The sequence below is a fragment of the Thalassophryne amazonica genome, chromosome 13 (assembly GCF_902500255.1).
Source record: "Thalassophryne amazonica chromosome 13, fThaAma1.1, whole genome shotgun sequence".
Lineage (NCBI taxonomy): Eukaryota > Metazoa > Chordata > Actinopteri > Batrachoidiformes > Batrachoididae > Thalassophryne > Thalassophryne amazonica.
In genome coordinates this window covers 70,679,384-70,692,790 of record NC_047115.1, presented here as the reverse complement: position 1 = coordinate 70,692,790, position 13,407 = coordinate 70,679,384, and the positions used below count along the sequence as shown (strand labels likewise).

Below are 13,407 nucleotides of genomic sequence, written 5' to 3'. Positions count from 1 at the left end.
ACCTCTGTGCTTGTCACTTTGAATGAAGAAAGGTGCTAATCACCAACTCCAGAATATCAGGGGGCATTCCCCAAATAAATAAATAAAGCAGTCCAACTGTTTCCAAGGTCTAAAATACATTAGTGTGAGAACTGTTGTGGTGCCACGGAGAAATTCAAATGAGATGTGGCAATGCGGAAATAAGTGCCGCTTTCTCTTCTCTCGGCTGCTCCTGTTAATGGTTACCCGCAGCAGATCACCCGTTTCCATCTCACCCTGTCCTCTGCATCTTCCCCAACCACCTGCATGTCCTCCCTCACCACATCCATGAACCCCCAGTTTGGCCCCCCTCTTCTCCTCCTGCCTGGTGGCTCCATCCTCAGTATCCTTCTCCCTATATACCCTGGGTCCCTCCTGTGCAGTTGTACAAACCATTTCAACTCTGACTTTGTCTCCACTTCTGGAGGTGGCCATGCTGCTGCCAGCCTGGCTGCAGTTGCAGTGGACATCAGGACTACCATTTGAGCTTTCTGGATTTATGCATTTAATGTTTTCTTTTGTTTTGTTTTGTTTTAAGGGAGTGCAATTCTGCAGGAGTGGAGCACACAGTGCTGTGTCGTTTTAAATCTTTTAATCTCTAGCACTCTCTCTTTCTCCTTCGCCACCCACCCCACCCTGAAGATGTGCGTTGAGAGTTATTTGATGTGCTCGTTGTAAGGGATGATGATCAGTGAGGAAACATGACAACATGCTTTCATTAAACTGCACTCTGCTCAAATCCAGCTCTCTCATTGAGCAAATATGTGTCTTTAAACAGGAAAAAACTTTCTGCTAAATGCTGTGCCGTTGAAATGTGATGACATCTGTCCATCAGAGCCAAAGTGCAGGAGGGCAGAGGAGGACATATCTGTGCCAAATCAACATGCAGATCCACCTTGGATCTGCTGTTAACACCCCAAGTGGAAAAAAAAAACAAACGAACAGCCAAAGGGTTTTACAGTGCTACTGCCGAATAAATCAAATCAAAAGATGCACACCCTTGAAGTGCTGCTGGACATTGCTGCGTCATGGAGAAAAGGCTTTTCCAACTATTGGATGAGCACAGCACACAGCTCTCAGAGCTGAGGACAAAAGGATCCTATAAGCGGTATAGTGATCATGGAAGATAGGACACTAGAGCCAGCAAGTCGGTGAGGGCACTGTATTCACTTCATTATTTTTTATTAATTATTATGGTATTATTTATTTTATTTTGCTGTTACTGGGTTCAGTCTGGGGAATTTCCACAGTCTATTCACAAGGATAATAGCAGGATAAGAAGATATGAACACTTTGTGTGCAAACATGTCATTGTTTGAGCTGTGAGTGGCCATTTCAGTGAGATACCAACTGTGACACTGTTGCCCGTTCGCATGTTTGATCGCTAATTTGCATCTCTAACAGTCAGGCCCAGTGAGATAGTCTTGTCTAAGGACACAAACAGGTAGCAGGACCAGGATTCGAACATGGGTCTACAAGAACTACAAAAAGTGAACATGTCAAAATACAACATGGACCAGAGGCGGTTTCTTGAAGACTGCAAGGGAAGCTCAGCTTCCCCTAAAATGTCAAAAAATTAAATGGTCAAATATGTACAGATTGCTATCATTTCATTGACTACAAATGCGTTAGAACACGTGCATCTTGAAGATGAGTTTGTTCAGAATCAGCTACTTATCACAAATCAATTGACTTTGTTAACTTCTCATAAATCTTTTTCTCATACGGTCTGTGGTCAATGCATTTTCCTGTAGAAGCCGAGCGTCCGTTCACTTCAATGGAACTGCCTGGAACGTTTTTTTTTCATTGCCACGAAACCGACAGTCATTGGATAAAGCCATGATTTTGTCCCGCCACAGACGCTGAGCATCTCTAGGGGTGAATGGAGCTGTGGGCAGGCCTGGACGCTGGAATTCTGCACAATGATTGAATGATCAGTCGAAAGGCTGAATCCCGCTTTGATTGACAGTTACAGGAATGTGAGAATTAGTTTACACATTTTTGCGGATTTATGCATTTTTTCATTTATGCCAAAATGTTTTGCATGCGCTATAAATTAGTTTGTTTTAAAAGCGCACAGAGAAGCACACTGGATTAGACGTTATGTGAGAAGATCTAGGTGAGTTACTCTCTGCTTCATTCTTCAGTAAGTGTTTAAGTCATCGCACGTTAATTAACACCCCAGTTTGCAACACAACATCAAAGTATTCATGATTATAAGTCTATCCGGGCACATGTGGTAACAATTAGTAGTTGCTGATGTATTTTATTCATAAAAATTACCAGTGGTGAGACGAAGTCACTGTCAAGTCATGAATCGGCAAGTCTCAAGTCCCAAGTACCAAGTCTCAAGTCAGCTTGCAAACAATTGGTGGTCATTATGACTTGAGACTTGACTTGGGACTTGACTTGAGACTTGCCGATTCATGACTTGAGAGTGACTTGCTGGTGACTTCGTCCCACCTCTGAAAATTACTGATGGAGAAACCGAAGCATTTTGGACCATTAATATGAAGCAATGGTTCAGTGTTTTGAAGCTTTTGATACAATTAGATATGGTGACATCTGCTGGCCAATCTGTAAAATAACATTTGCATGAAACAATGTCATGAAACAGTCAAGCTCTGTTATATATGTTTAATAATAAAGGTTCTATGTGCTTCTTGAAATTTTAGATATTTTTGTGAAAAACATTAATAATATACTGTAAGAGTAAGTCCCTTTGGCTGTTCCCTTGTTTTCACTCGGGGTCCCCACAGCAGAACCAAAGTGGACCTCCATGTTGATTCTGGCACAAGTTGAATGTCGGATGCCCTTCCTGACGCAACTCCACATTACGTGGAGAAATGTGGCAGGGGTGGGGTTTGAACCGGGAACCTTCCGCACTGAAACCAAGCGCACTAACCACTTGGTAATTGTGCCATCATAAAATACTGTATGTAATAGAGATATAAATTGTGAAATGACCATTTAGCATATTTGAATTTACATATAAATCCATCCATCCATCCATCCATTTTCTTCAGCTTTATCCGGAGTCGGGTCGTGGGGGCAGCAGCTCAAGCAAAGCCGCCCAGACCTCCCGATCCATGCATATAAATAACATGACAAATTTTATGATGTAAGTCAACAATGAGCTTCCCCTCTTTAACAGACCAACAGCCGCCACTGACATGGACATATTTATTTCCACAGAAAGTCGCAATGTTTCTGTGAAGGCTCTCAGTTGTCCAGGTGGTTTCCATAGTAGAGAAGCTTGAATCTTCGACTGGACTGGGTTGCTTGACGTGAGGACGTTTCGCTTCAAATCACAGAAGCTTCCTCAGCTAAAATTCTTGCTCTGGTAGTCTGACTTCTGTCTTGACTCTTGTAGAGAAGAATAAACCAGAAGCCAACAAAAGCTGGAGTTTTTAACCTAACCAGACCCCTCCTACTGAGAGGCCGGCTGCTATAGGCTAGTGACTAAACAATAGCTCTAATTAGCACCTATTGTGCACTCTCCTAATGATGGGATGGAAGCCTCCCCTGATGGCTCCCTTGACGTCTCTCCTGATGACGTCAATGACTCATTACCATGAACAAAAGACTGAAACTGCTTTGACCTGAGTACCCCATTGCAAACAGGGGACAAAGCGTGTCTGAGACCCCCCCGGTTAAGGCTGGGTTTCAACTGTTTTACAAAGAATGCTTCCTTGACACCTCTCTCAAACCATTTCTTCTCTCTGGCTAAGATTTTAACTTCCTTGTCCTCAAACGTGTGGTTAGTGTCTTTCAGGTGGAGATGAACTGTAGACTGAGGTCCACTGGCGACCTCTCTGCGGTGCTGGTATAGCCTCTTGTTTAAAGGTTGCTTAGTCTCACCTATGTAGTGTTCATTACAGTTTTCCTGACATCTGATATAATACACTACATTGCTCTGTTTTAGGTCTTAGAATTAGAAGGCTTCATTTTAAAATATTAGACCTCCAAAATAATCTTGATAGTCTTTACAAAAGGTTAGAAACCTTAGTCTGAAGAGAGACCCCACGAGTGGCTATATGAAGAAAATTGTTAGCTACCTCCAAAACCTGGAGAAAGAGGGACTCATCGACAGGCAGACATACTACAGACTGTACCCTGGGGACGCCACTCCGTGCATCTATGGACTGCCCAAAATCCACAAACAGGACGTGACACTCAGGCCTATTGTATGTAGCACAGATTCCATCACATACAATTTGGCCAAGCACCTCAAGGTGTCAAGGAAGCATTCTTTGTAAAACAGTTGAAACCCAACCTTAACCGGGGGGCGGGTCTCAGACACGCTTTGTCCCATGTTTACAATGGGGTACTCAGGTCAAAGCAGTTTCAGTCTTTTGTTCATGATAATGAGTCACTGACGTCATCAGGAGAGTCATCAAGGGAGCCATCAGGGGAGGCTTCCATCCCATCATTAGGAGAGTGCATAATAGGTGCTAATTAGAGCTACTGTTTAGTCACTAGCCTATAGGAGTTGGCCTCTCGGTAGGAGGGGTCTGGTTAGGTTAAAAACTCCAGCTTTTGTTGGCTTCTGGTTTATTCTTCTCTACAAGAGTCAAGACAGAAGTCAGACTACCAGAGCAAGAATTTTAGCTGAGGAAGCTTCTGTGATTTGAAGCGAAACGTCCTCACGTCAAGCAACCCAGTCCAGTCGAAGATTCAAGCTTCTCTACTTCCACAGAAAGCTTATTGTTGTGAAACACAGGGTGAATACTAACACTGTAAACTAAACACTATGCAAAATACATGTGTATATTGATCATCTGAAAAACATTCTGCATCAAAAGAGTGTTCTGTTTGGATCCCCATCATGCTCCACCTGCCGCATGGCTTCTAAACAGTTATCTCAATGACTTCATCAGGGAATCAAACCAAAAGTAGGAGCACTGAGTATAAACCAGAGTCTTACGATGGAGTTGTGCTCAAGTACGCTGATGCCATCTTCATGCACTGCCAGCCAAACATGTGCACCCTGCTCTGGAGAAGGCGTGATGGACTAAAATCACAGAAACAGTTATTTCATAATCTGTTCAAATTTACTGTAAGAATATCCTACAGTATGGTATATTGACATTGCTAACACACTGCTACAAAAAAAAAAAAAGAAAAAAGAAAATGGTAATTCGTTTTTGGTTCCCCCCTTCTCTTTTCAAACTTTGAAAACAATGAAGAATTGCAAAACTACTAATATTTACATATAAAGCTGAGGTCATAGGTTTACATACACCTTGACTCTCCATCCATTTTCTATACCTGCTTACTCCAATTAAGGGTCACAGGGGGATGGAGCCTAGGGCAATCATAGGGCGTGAGGCAGGGTACACCCCAGACAGGCCGCCAGTCTTTCGCAGGGCCACACCTTGACTAAGAACCTTCAAATTAAATTTCCTCCAACTCCACAGGCTACCAAACAGTACGTGTTCTGTTAATTAGAAAGGTTACTTAATTTAAATTTATTGAAAAATAATAGTTATAAAGGTAGATTTATTTACATTACTATTTACTGTAGGATCAGATTTTCAGTGGGCCAAAGGTTTACATACACTGTTATTATGAAAGACTGGAATAATCCAGAAATTCTTTCATTTATTGTCTTTACACACTTACTCCAAGTAAGGGTCACTTTCACCAAAATATCAAATCTAGGCTTGCATCTCAGATGTACCTTCTGGCAAATTGTAGCTGAACTTTCAGGTCTTCTTTTTAAGAAAATCCTCCTCTATACCACTTCATCATGAAGCTATATAACTGGGGATACAAAATGCAAAACATGCACTCTGCACAATTTCTTCAATCACGGTCAGAGAAGGCTATAACTTCTTCTGGGTTGTCTGGGTGTTTTGGTGGCTTTCCTCACTCTTCTTCTTGCACAGTCACACAGTTTTTGAGACCTGTCTACTCCACACAGATTTACCATAGAGTGCTATACTGTTTGCATTTCTTCATAATTGATGTAAATAAAATCCAAGGCATACTCTGTGACTTGGAAATGTTCATGTGTCCATCCTCTGACTTGTCTGAAGAAAACTGGCATTAAAACTGATTATTTACGTGTATTATACCAAAGTGTTCCATTACTTATGGAGCCATCATCTTGGCTTTATATTTTTAATTCATTTCTATCAAGTTGTAGAGATTTTTTTTCAGTTTAAGTTTAAGGAAGATAATTTTTTATAAATTGTTACTTTTTGTAGTAGAAATGGCATAAACAAATTAAAATGTGTGAAATACCAAGTGTTCCAATACTTTTGGAGGCAAAGAGCAATGGGTAATATATATATATATATATATATATATATACAGTGAGGAAAATAAGTATTTGAACACCCTGCGATTTTGCAAGTTGTCCCACTTAGAAATCATGGAGGCGTCTGAAATTTTCATCTTAGGTGCATGTCCACTGTGAGAGACATAAAAATCACGTGTATGATTTTTTAATCATTTATTTGTATGTTACTGCTGTATATATATATATATATATATATATATATATATATATATATATATATATATATATATATATATATATATATATATGCTATATTACAAAATTGAGTAAATTAATTTTTCCCCCTCAATCTACTATTCACAACACCCCATAATAACAAGATTTTTGACATTTTTGCAAATTTCTTAAAAATAAAAAACTAAGGAATCACATGTACATAAGTATGCACACCCTTTGCTCAATACTTTGTTGATGAACTTTTGGCAGCATTTACAGCTTCAAGTCTTCTTGAATATGATACCACAAGCAGGGTGCACCTATCTTTGGGCAGTTTTACCCATTCGTCTTTGCAGCACCTCTCAAACTCCATCAGGTTGGAAGGGAGCGTCAGTGCACATCCATTTTCACATCTCTCCAGAGATGTTCAATCGGATTCAGGTCTGGACTCTGGCTGGGCCACTCAAGGACATTCACAGATTTGTCCTGAAGCCACTCCTTTGATATCTTTGCTGTGTGCTTAGGGTCATTGTCCTGCTGAAAGATGAACTGTCGCCCTGTCTGAAGTCAAGAACACTGTTGTGAAAGTGTAGGTACACGAACCCACAACAGGGGGCGTAATGAATGGACAATGGAGAAAGGTGAATAACAAGTTTTACTGTTGTGAAACGAGCACAACGAATACAACAATTAACAATTTGGGGTCGAATCCGCTGGTGTCGTGTGGGCAGGCTCGAAGGTAGGAGACGTCCGTCTCAGTCGAACCGGAACCACCCAGATCTCCTCTGCCACCGAACCCTGGAAATACTGGAACCGCCAAGTCCCGAATTCCCAGGTGGCCACTGCCTCCGCTCGTCGGATCCGGTACTGCTGGCGGGAGAGAGCAACAACACACAGGTGTGGATGCGACAGCACCCAGTAACGGAGAGGGGAAGAGCCGCCTCCACCTCTTGTCAATGTATAGCAGGAAGGTGAGTACTTATCCAAGCAATTTAGCTATCAGTAGTCAGCAGTCCTGAAAAGGTTTAACAAGTCTTAGCTGGTTATTCAGAATATGAATGCAGAGAACGTTACCTCAGTCTTAAGGCGATATCTCGGCACTGAGGTGGAGACGCCGTCCTGATGATATACCCCCGGGCTGAGTGGAGTCAGCTGTGTCCAGTAATGGGTGACAGCTGTCACCCTGACTGCTCTCGTACGGCGGCGGCGCCCTCTGGTGCCTGGAGCCCGCACTCCAGGCAGGGCGCCCTCTGGTGGTGGTGGGCCAGCAGTACCTCCTCTTCAGCGGCCCACACAACAAACACTCTGGAGCAGGTTTTCATCCAGGATGTCGCTATACATTGCTGCATTCATCTTTCCCTCAATCCTGACTAGTCTCCCAGTTCCTGCCACTGAAAAACATCCCCACAGTATGATGCTGCCACCACATTGCTTCACTGTAAGGATATTGAAAAGCCCATTTGATGTCCATTTTGCATTATATCTCAATTAAGAGCGCCTGAATCACTTTCATGTGACATTGAGGTGCAACCTGGCCCTCTCAATGAATAAAGTTTGATCAGTATCTGATCTGTATTGCAGATTTAGCTGATATTTTATTCTATTTAACATTGAAAAGCCCTTTTGATTTATATTTTGTATTATATTTGAGCTTATGAAAAGCCACTTCTAACAGGACTTTGATCTTGAAAATCTTTTACAAGGTAAAAATTTGTGGAATTGGAAACTACTGTTGGCAGAGGTTTGCACCCTACGAGCACGGTGCTCTAATTTTTATCTTCCATTGGAACACTGGACATATTGTGTGCTTGTTACAGTGCTCAGCCAGGTTAAGAAGCTGGCAACCAAGAATAAATATGATCTTTACTAAGTGGGCAAATTCAGAAAGAATTTTCCAATTCAGAAAGAGTTTTTAAATTTTCCAAGATTGACTTTGACTTTGGCCTTTGATCTATGACCTTGAAAATTGAATCAGTTCTTCCCTATCAGGATATGAATCTAAAACTTTCATAGCAATATATGTATGTAAAATTATGGGCTCCAGGCTGTTCACAAACAAACAAACAAACAGGGGCGAAAACATTACCTCCTCCAACGTCTTTGGTGGAGGTAAATGTAGAAAACAACAGGAAAGTAAAACCTGAATTGAAAAAAGACAGAACATGTTGCTGGGGTTGGTGCTAAACATTTTCATAGGCACTGTAAATCAGTGATGCTAACTCAAAACACTGCTTTGAAACACTGTTTTGAAAAATTTATTCATTGTTTTGATGTCCGTATAAATAGTCCACAGGCCATCATGGGTATATGTGCACCCCCCCCCCCCCCCCCCCCCCACAACTCTATGAACCTAGATTTTTCTGAAGCCTTAGAGTGTCCCATTAATGAAATCAAATGTTAACACTGAACCTTTTGGGATGCACTACCTGTTTTAAAAAAATAAATAGACATACCCTATAATCGCCATTATTTTGTAAGGCAAAACCACCAAAATTCTTCACTGAAGTACTACTGTATATAAGGTTATTCAAATATTGTTGTAGTTCAGATGCAATAGCACAACAGCAATGTCTAAAGTATTCTTAGTGTAAAACAATGTTAAAATTTTGAAGTATTTGAATATATTACCTGTTTTTATTAAACAAATAGAGATACCTCATAACTGTCCGGTTTCGTACAGTTTCAAATATTTTTGTGATGATGAGAATCTAGCAATTTGCAATTTGTTTATTTATGTTTTTTATTTTCAGACAGTTAAGACTTCAAATAATAGTTTAACTTCGTATGAGTTAGCAATATGCTTTGTTTTTTCTCGATTGCATATGAATAATGAATAATGTCCGATACAAGACGGCAGACCTCTAAAGAGACTGACCTGCCTTCAAAGCGCAAAAAAACATTCAGAAAACAATCCAGTATGCATTGTGCATATTAATATTAATTAAATTTCATACCATGAATTTTGTCACATGCTACACATATTTGCGGGAGTCATATTTTTCTACATAAGAAAAAACTATTTTGACAAGTATGAAACCAGAAATTTTCAATGTGAGCATTCAATTTCATTAATGGGACACTCTAAGGGTTCTGAAAAATATAGGTTCATAGACTTGTGTGTGTATATGTGTATGTGTGTGTGTGGGGGGGGGGGGGGGGGGGGGCAACATGAGCCACTCATGTTGGCCCATGGACTAGAAGCTGTGCTAAACTGGGTATCAATATGCAACCAAATGTTTCCAAACAAATGCTTCAGAACATTCCAATTGATTTGTGCACCAGCAGTACGAAGGCTTAGGGGTTAGACCTGCTGCCTCACAGCAAGAAGGTCCACAGTTTGCTTCTGATCTAGTCCTTTTGGTGTGGAGTTTGCATGTAGTTGTTTGTGTGTGTTCTCTCCAGGTGCTCCGGCTTCCTCCCACCCCCACTGATATGTAGGTTAAGTGAACTGGAAACTTTAAATTGACCAGATGTCAAGAAGCTGGGAGAGGCTCAAGTCCCCCACCCCCAGTGACCCTTAAATAGAATAATCTGCTATAGTAAATTGTGAGCTTTAGTGCTGAAATATATTGAAACAACTGAATGAACCGGGATCACACTGTTTTTGAATTTCATATTTAAAGGCTGCAGTAAGCTCAGGGTCAGTGTGCATATATTGTGTTTGTGTTAATGGAGAGGCTGAAACATTAGAAATACCAACATGATACACAGTTTACCATTTTATCATCATATTTGTTTTCTCAGATAATATTTGCATGCTGCTATTTATTAGTTCTAGACTTTATCATGTAACAGAAATGTTTTAAATAATCCTTCATAACACTGTTTACATCTGCACTGATAAGATACTGTAGTTCATAAAAGATTAAATGGCGGGCTCACTCACCTCAGCCTCAAACAGTGTGGCACCAAATAAAGGCCACTTCCTTGCAACAGTTAGGTAGATCCTGATACACTCAGTTGAACTTCGACCCCTGAGAGAGGCCCAGCGTGTGGAGAGTCGCTGCAGCAGTTGCCTGAGAGCAGGAGAAAGAGGAGACAATATAGCAGTCAGGTCGACTTGTTTATCACATTGTTTTTTTTTTTGGAGAGAAGCTTTGTTGATTTGTTTGTAATTTCCCTGGATCAAGACAAAGATCCAGTAACCTCCTGGTCTCAGCGATCAGAAGTGCATCTGTATGCAGTGAAAATGTTGAACTTGTAGAGACTTTCACTTATCTCACTGATGACATTCATGTCTCTGGGTTCTTGGCCTTTGAAATTGAGAGATATCTGGGAAGCACTTATGGAGCCGTGACGAGCCAAAAGTCCAAGTCTTTAACACTTTAGAGCCTGAGCCTGCACAAATTTGCGCAGGGAAAGGTACAAGTGTCTACGAGCTGATGGCATTCATCGCTGTTTTATTCTTCAGAGGAGCGATTGGCAGAACCGGTGCCATGTGTGACTGCTGGTCAAAATGCTTCGGCATTCTGGAAATCATGTCCACAATGTCCCGAGACTGATATGAAGATTCGATGCACTATTTACGCTTCAACATCAAGGACACCCGTTTGGAACGCATACAGATGGACAAATTTGCTGCCATTTCAGACATTTGGGGGTGCTTTGATCAGAACTGTGTGCTGTCGTACAACCCAGGGCAACACATAACAGTTGATGAACAGTTATTTCCAACAAAGGTCCGATGTCCTTTTCTGCAATACATTGCATCTAAACTGGACAAGTTTGGAATAAAGATTTGGATTGCAGCAGACTTGGACACTAAGTACATGTACAATGCCATTCCTTACTTAGGAAAAGACCCCAGCCGTGCCATAGGAGAGCGACTTGCAGACAATGTTGTGACAAGGCTTATGGAACCCTTTTTGGACAGGCAGAACTGTCACCATGGACCATTTTTTCACATCGTTGTTTCTGGTGAACAGGCTTCTAGAACGCAAAACAACTCTGCTTGGCACAATAAACAAAGTTTGACGGGAAGTTCCAGAGCAGGTAAAAAACACCAGAGAACGTGAGGAGTTTTCAACACAGGTGTTCACTTCTGGCAGTGCCCTGCTAACAGTTTATGCAGCTAAAAAGAAGAAAAATGTGTGTCTTCTCAGCACGCTGCATAAGAAAGTGGAGCTTGAAGAAGATTTGCGGCGAAAACCAAATGTAATCATAGACTACAACCATTTGAAATGTGGTGTTGATGTGCTGGATCAAAAACTGCGTGCTTACAGAGTGCACATAGGAACACAGAGATGGCCTATAGCTGTCTTCTACAACATCCTGGACATTGCTGCTGCTAATGCACATGTACTGTACAAGGCATGTACAGGATCAAAGGAGTCGAGGCGAAAGTTCCAGCATAAGCTTGCAATTGAACTGAGAAATAGACATATGCAGGAACGCACACTGGAAAGAGAGAGAGAGAGGAGGCACTACGTGAAATGAGAAGAGTTTCTGAAGGGAAAACAACAGAGTTGCGTCAGAGTTGCAACAGAAATCGCAGTACAGAGAAATGAGCCATTTGCCACAAGTACACCTGTCGGAAATGTAGGAAAGGATCTCCATTCATGTGTAAAAATTGCTAAAAAACTAAACAAACAAACAAAAAAATAGAATACTGTACATAGGAACTCACAATTTGTTGACTGTGCTCACAAATTGTTTATCAATGCAATTTCTCTTGAATATTTTTATGTGTGAAATAAATGTTGTTTTTTTCACTGAAGTCCTTTGTTTTGGTCTAATTTAGGCCAGGGATACCCAATCCTGGTCCTCAAGACCTGTTTTCCTACATGTCTCCCTCTTTCAACACAGTCTGAGTGGGGCAAGAGAGCAGGTACTGATCTAATTTGCAACTCAAAGGAACCAGTCAATAGGGTGATCACCACAACACTAATCTGAGAGGGGGAGGAGGGCCTTGCAGCAGCGGCAGAAAGTTCCAGGCGTTCTAGTGTTACGATCCTGTTGCTTCCTGTCTTACTGTATGGATGTGAACTTTGGACACCTACCAGTGACCTAAGGTGATGACCGGATGTCTTTGGGACTAGATGTCTTTAGAAAATCCTTGAATACTGCAGTAATGACTTTGCATCACTGTCAAACAAACTCTGGTGAGGACTATCATGTATTGTGTCACAAGGGAATGTCCGTTATGACATTTTGACCATATGGCATGTTTCTCTGGTCATGATCCAACACATAGCTGTCTCAGTGTTGAGGAACACAGTAGCTGAAAAAAAAAAGCCAAAGGGACACCTACAGTATGATTCACCTGGCTGTGGCAGATAGATGACTAGATTTGAGAGGTGGGGATGGACCGGTTGTCTGCGTAGGTGGTTGCTATCCATGGCTTGGTGCAGGATCCTGTAGGATCAGGTTTTAGGAACACGTTGCTCTATTTTTTTTTTCTTTTGAGGGGGGAGGGTGACCTATATCTGTCCTGTAGATTTGAAAAAAAAAATGTTTTTGCATTATTCAGAGTCAGTCGGTCGCTGCTTTCACATTTGCAGCTTGTCCAGAATGCTGCTGCGCGACTTTTGACAGGAACTCAAAGGAGAGAGCATATTACTCCTGTCTTGGCCTCTCTCCAGTGGTTGCCTGTATATTATAGGGTTCATTTTAAAATTCTCATCTTAGCTTTTAAATCTCTTCATGGCCTGGCCCTGTTGTACCTCTCTGGGCTTCTTCACCCTTACATACCTAGTCGGTCTCTCAGGTCAGCTGATCAGCTGCTTCTGGAGGTACCAAGATCTTAAAGGAAGCTCAGAGGGGGCAGGGCCTTTTCTGATGTTGGACCTAAATTGTGGAACAGTTTGCCTTTGGGTGTAGAGGCACCTTCATTGGCCATTTTTAGGCATCGTCTTAAAACCCATCTTTTTTCATTGGCTTTAGACTGCACTGAGACTTAGTTTTTAGATTTTTTTAGATTTTATAGA

At 41.4% G+C, this 13,407-nt stretch overlaps 1 protein-coding gene across 2 annotated transcripts in view; it reads right to left on the bottom strand.

The window, feature by feature from the left end:
- The window catches only part of plekhh2 (pleckstrin homology domain containing, family H (with MyTH4 domain) member 2), a 113,623-nt gene that overhangs the window by 3,545 nt on the left and 96,671 nt on the right, over positions 1–13,407 (bottom strand). For both annotated transcript variants that reach the window (XM_034184853.1, XM_034184852.1), the window contains exons 27-28: positions 10,368–10,497; positions 4,946–5,032 (exon numbers count right to left, since the gene is read on the bottom strand). In XM_034184853.1, the coding sequence (XP_034040744.1) occupies positions 4,946–5,032; positions 10,368–10,497 (217 nt within the window). The remainder of the gene's footprint in view (positions 1–4,945; positions 5,033–10,367; positions 10,498–13,407) is intronic.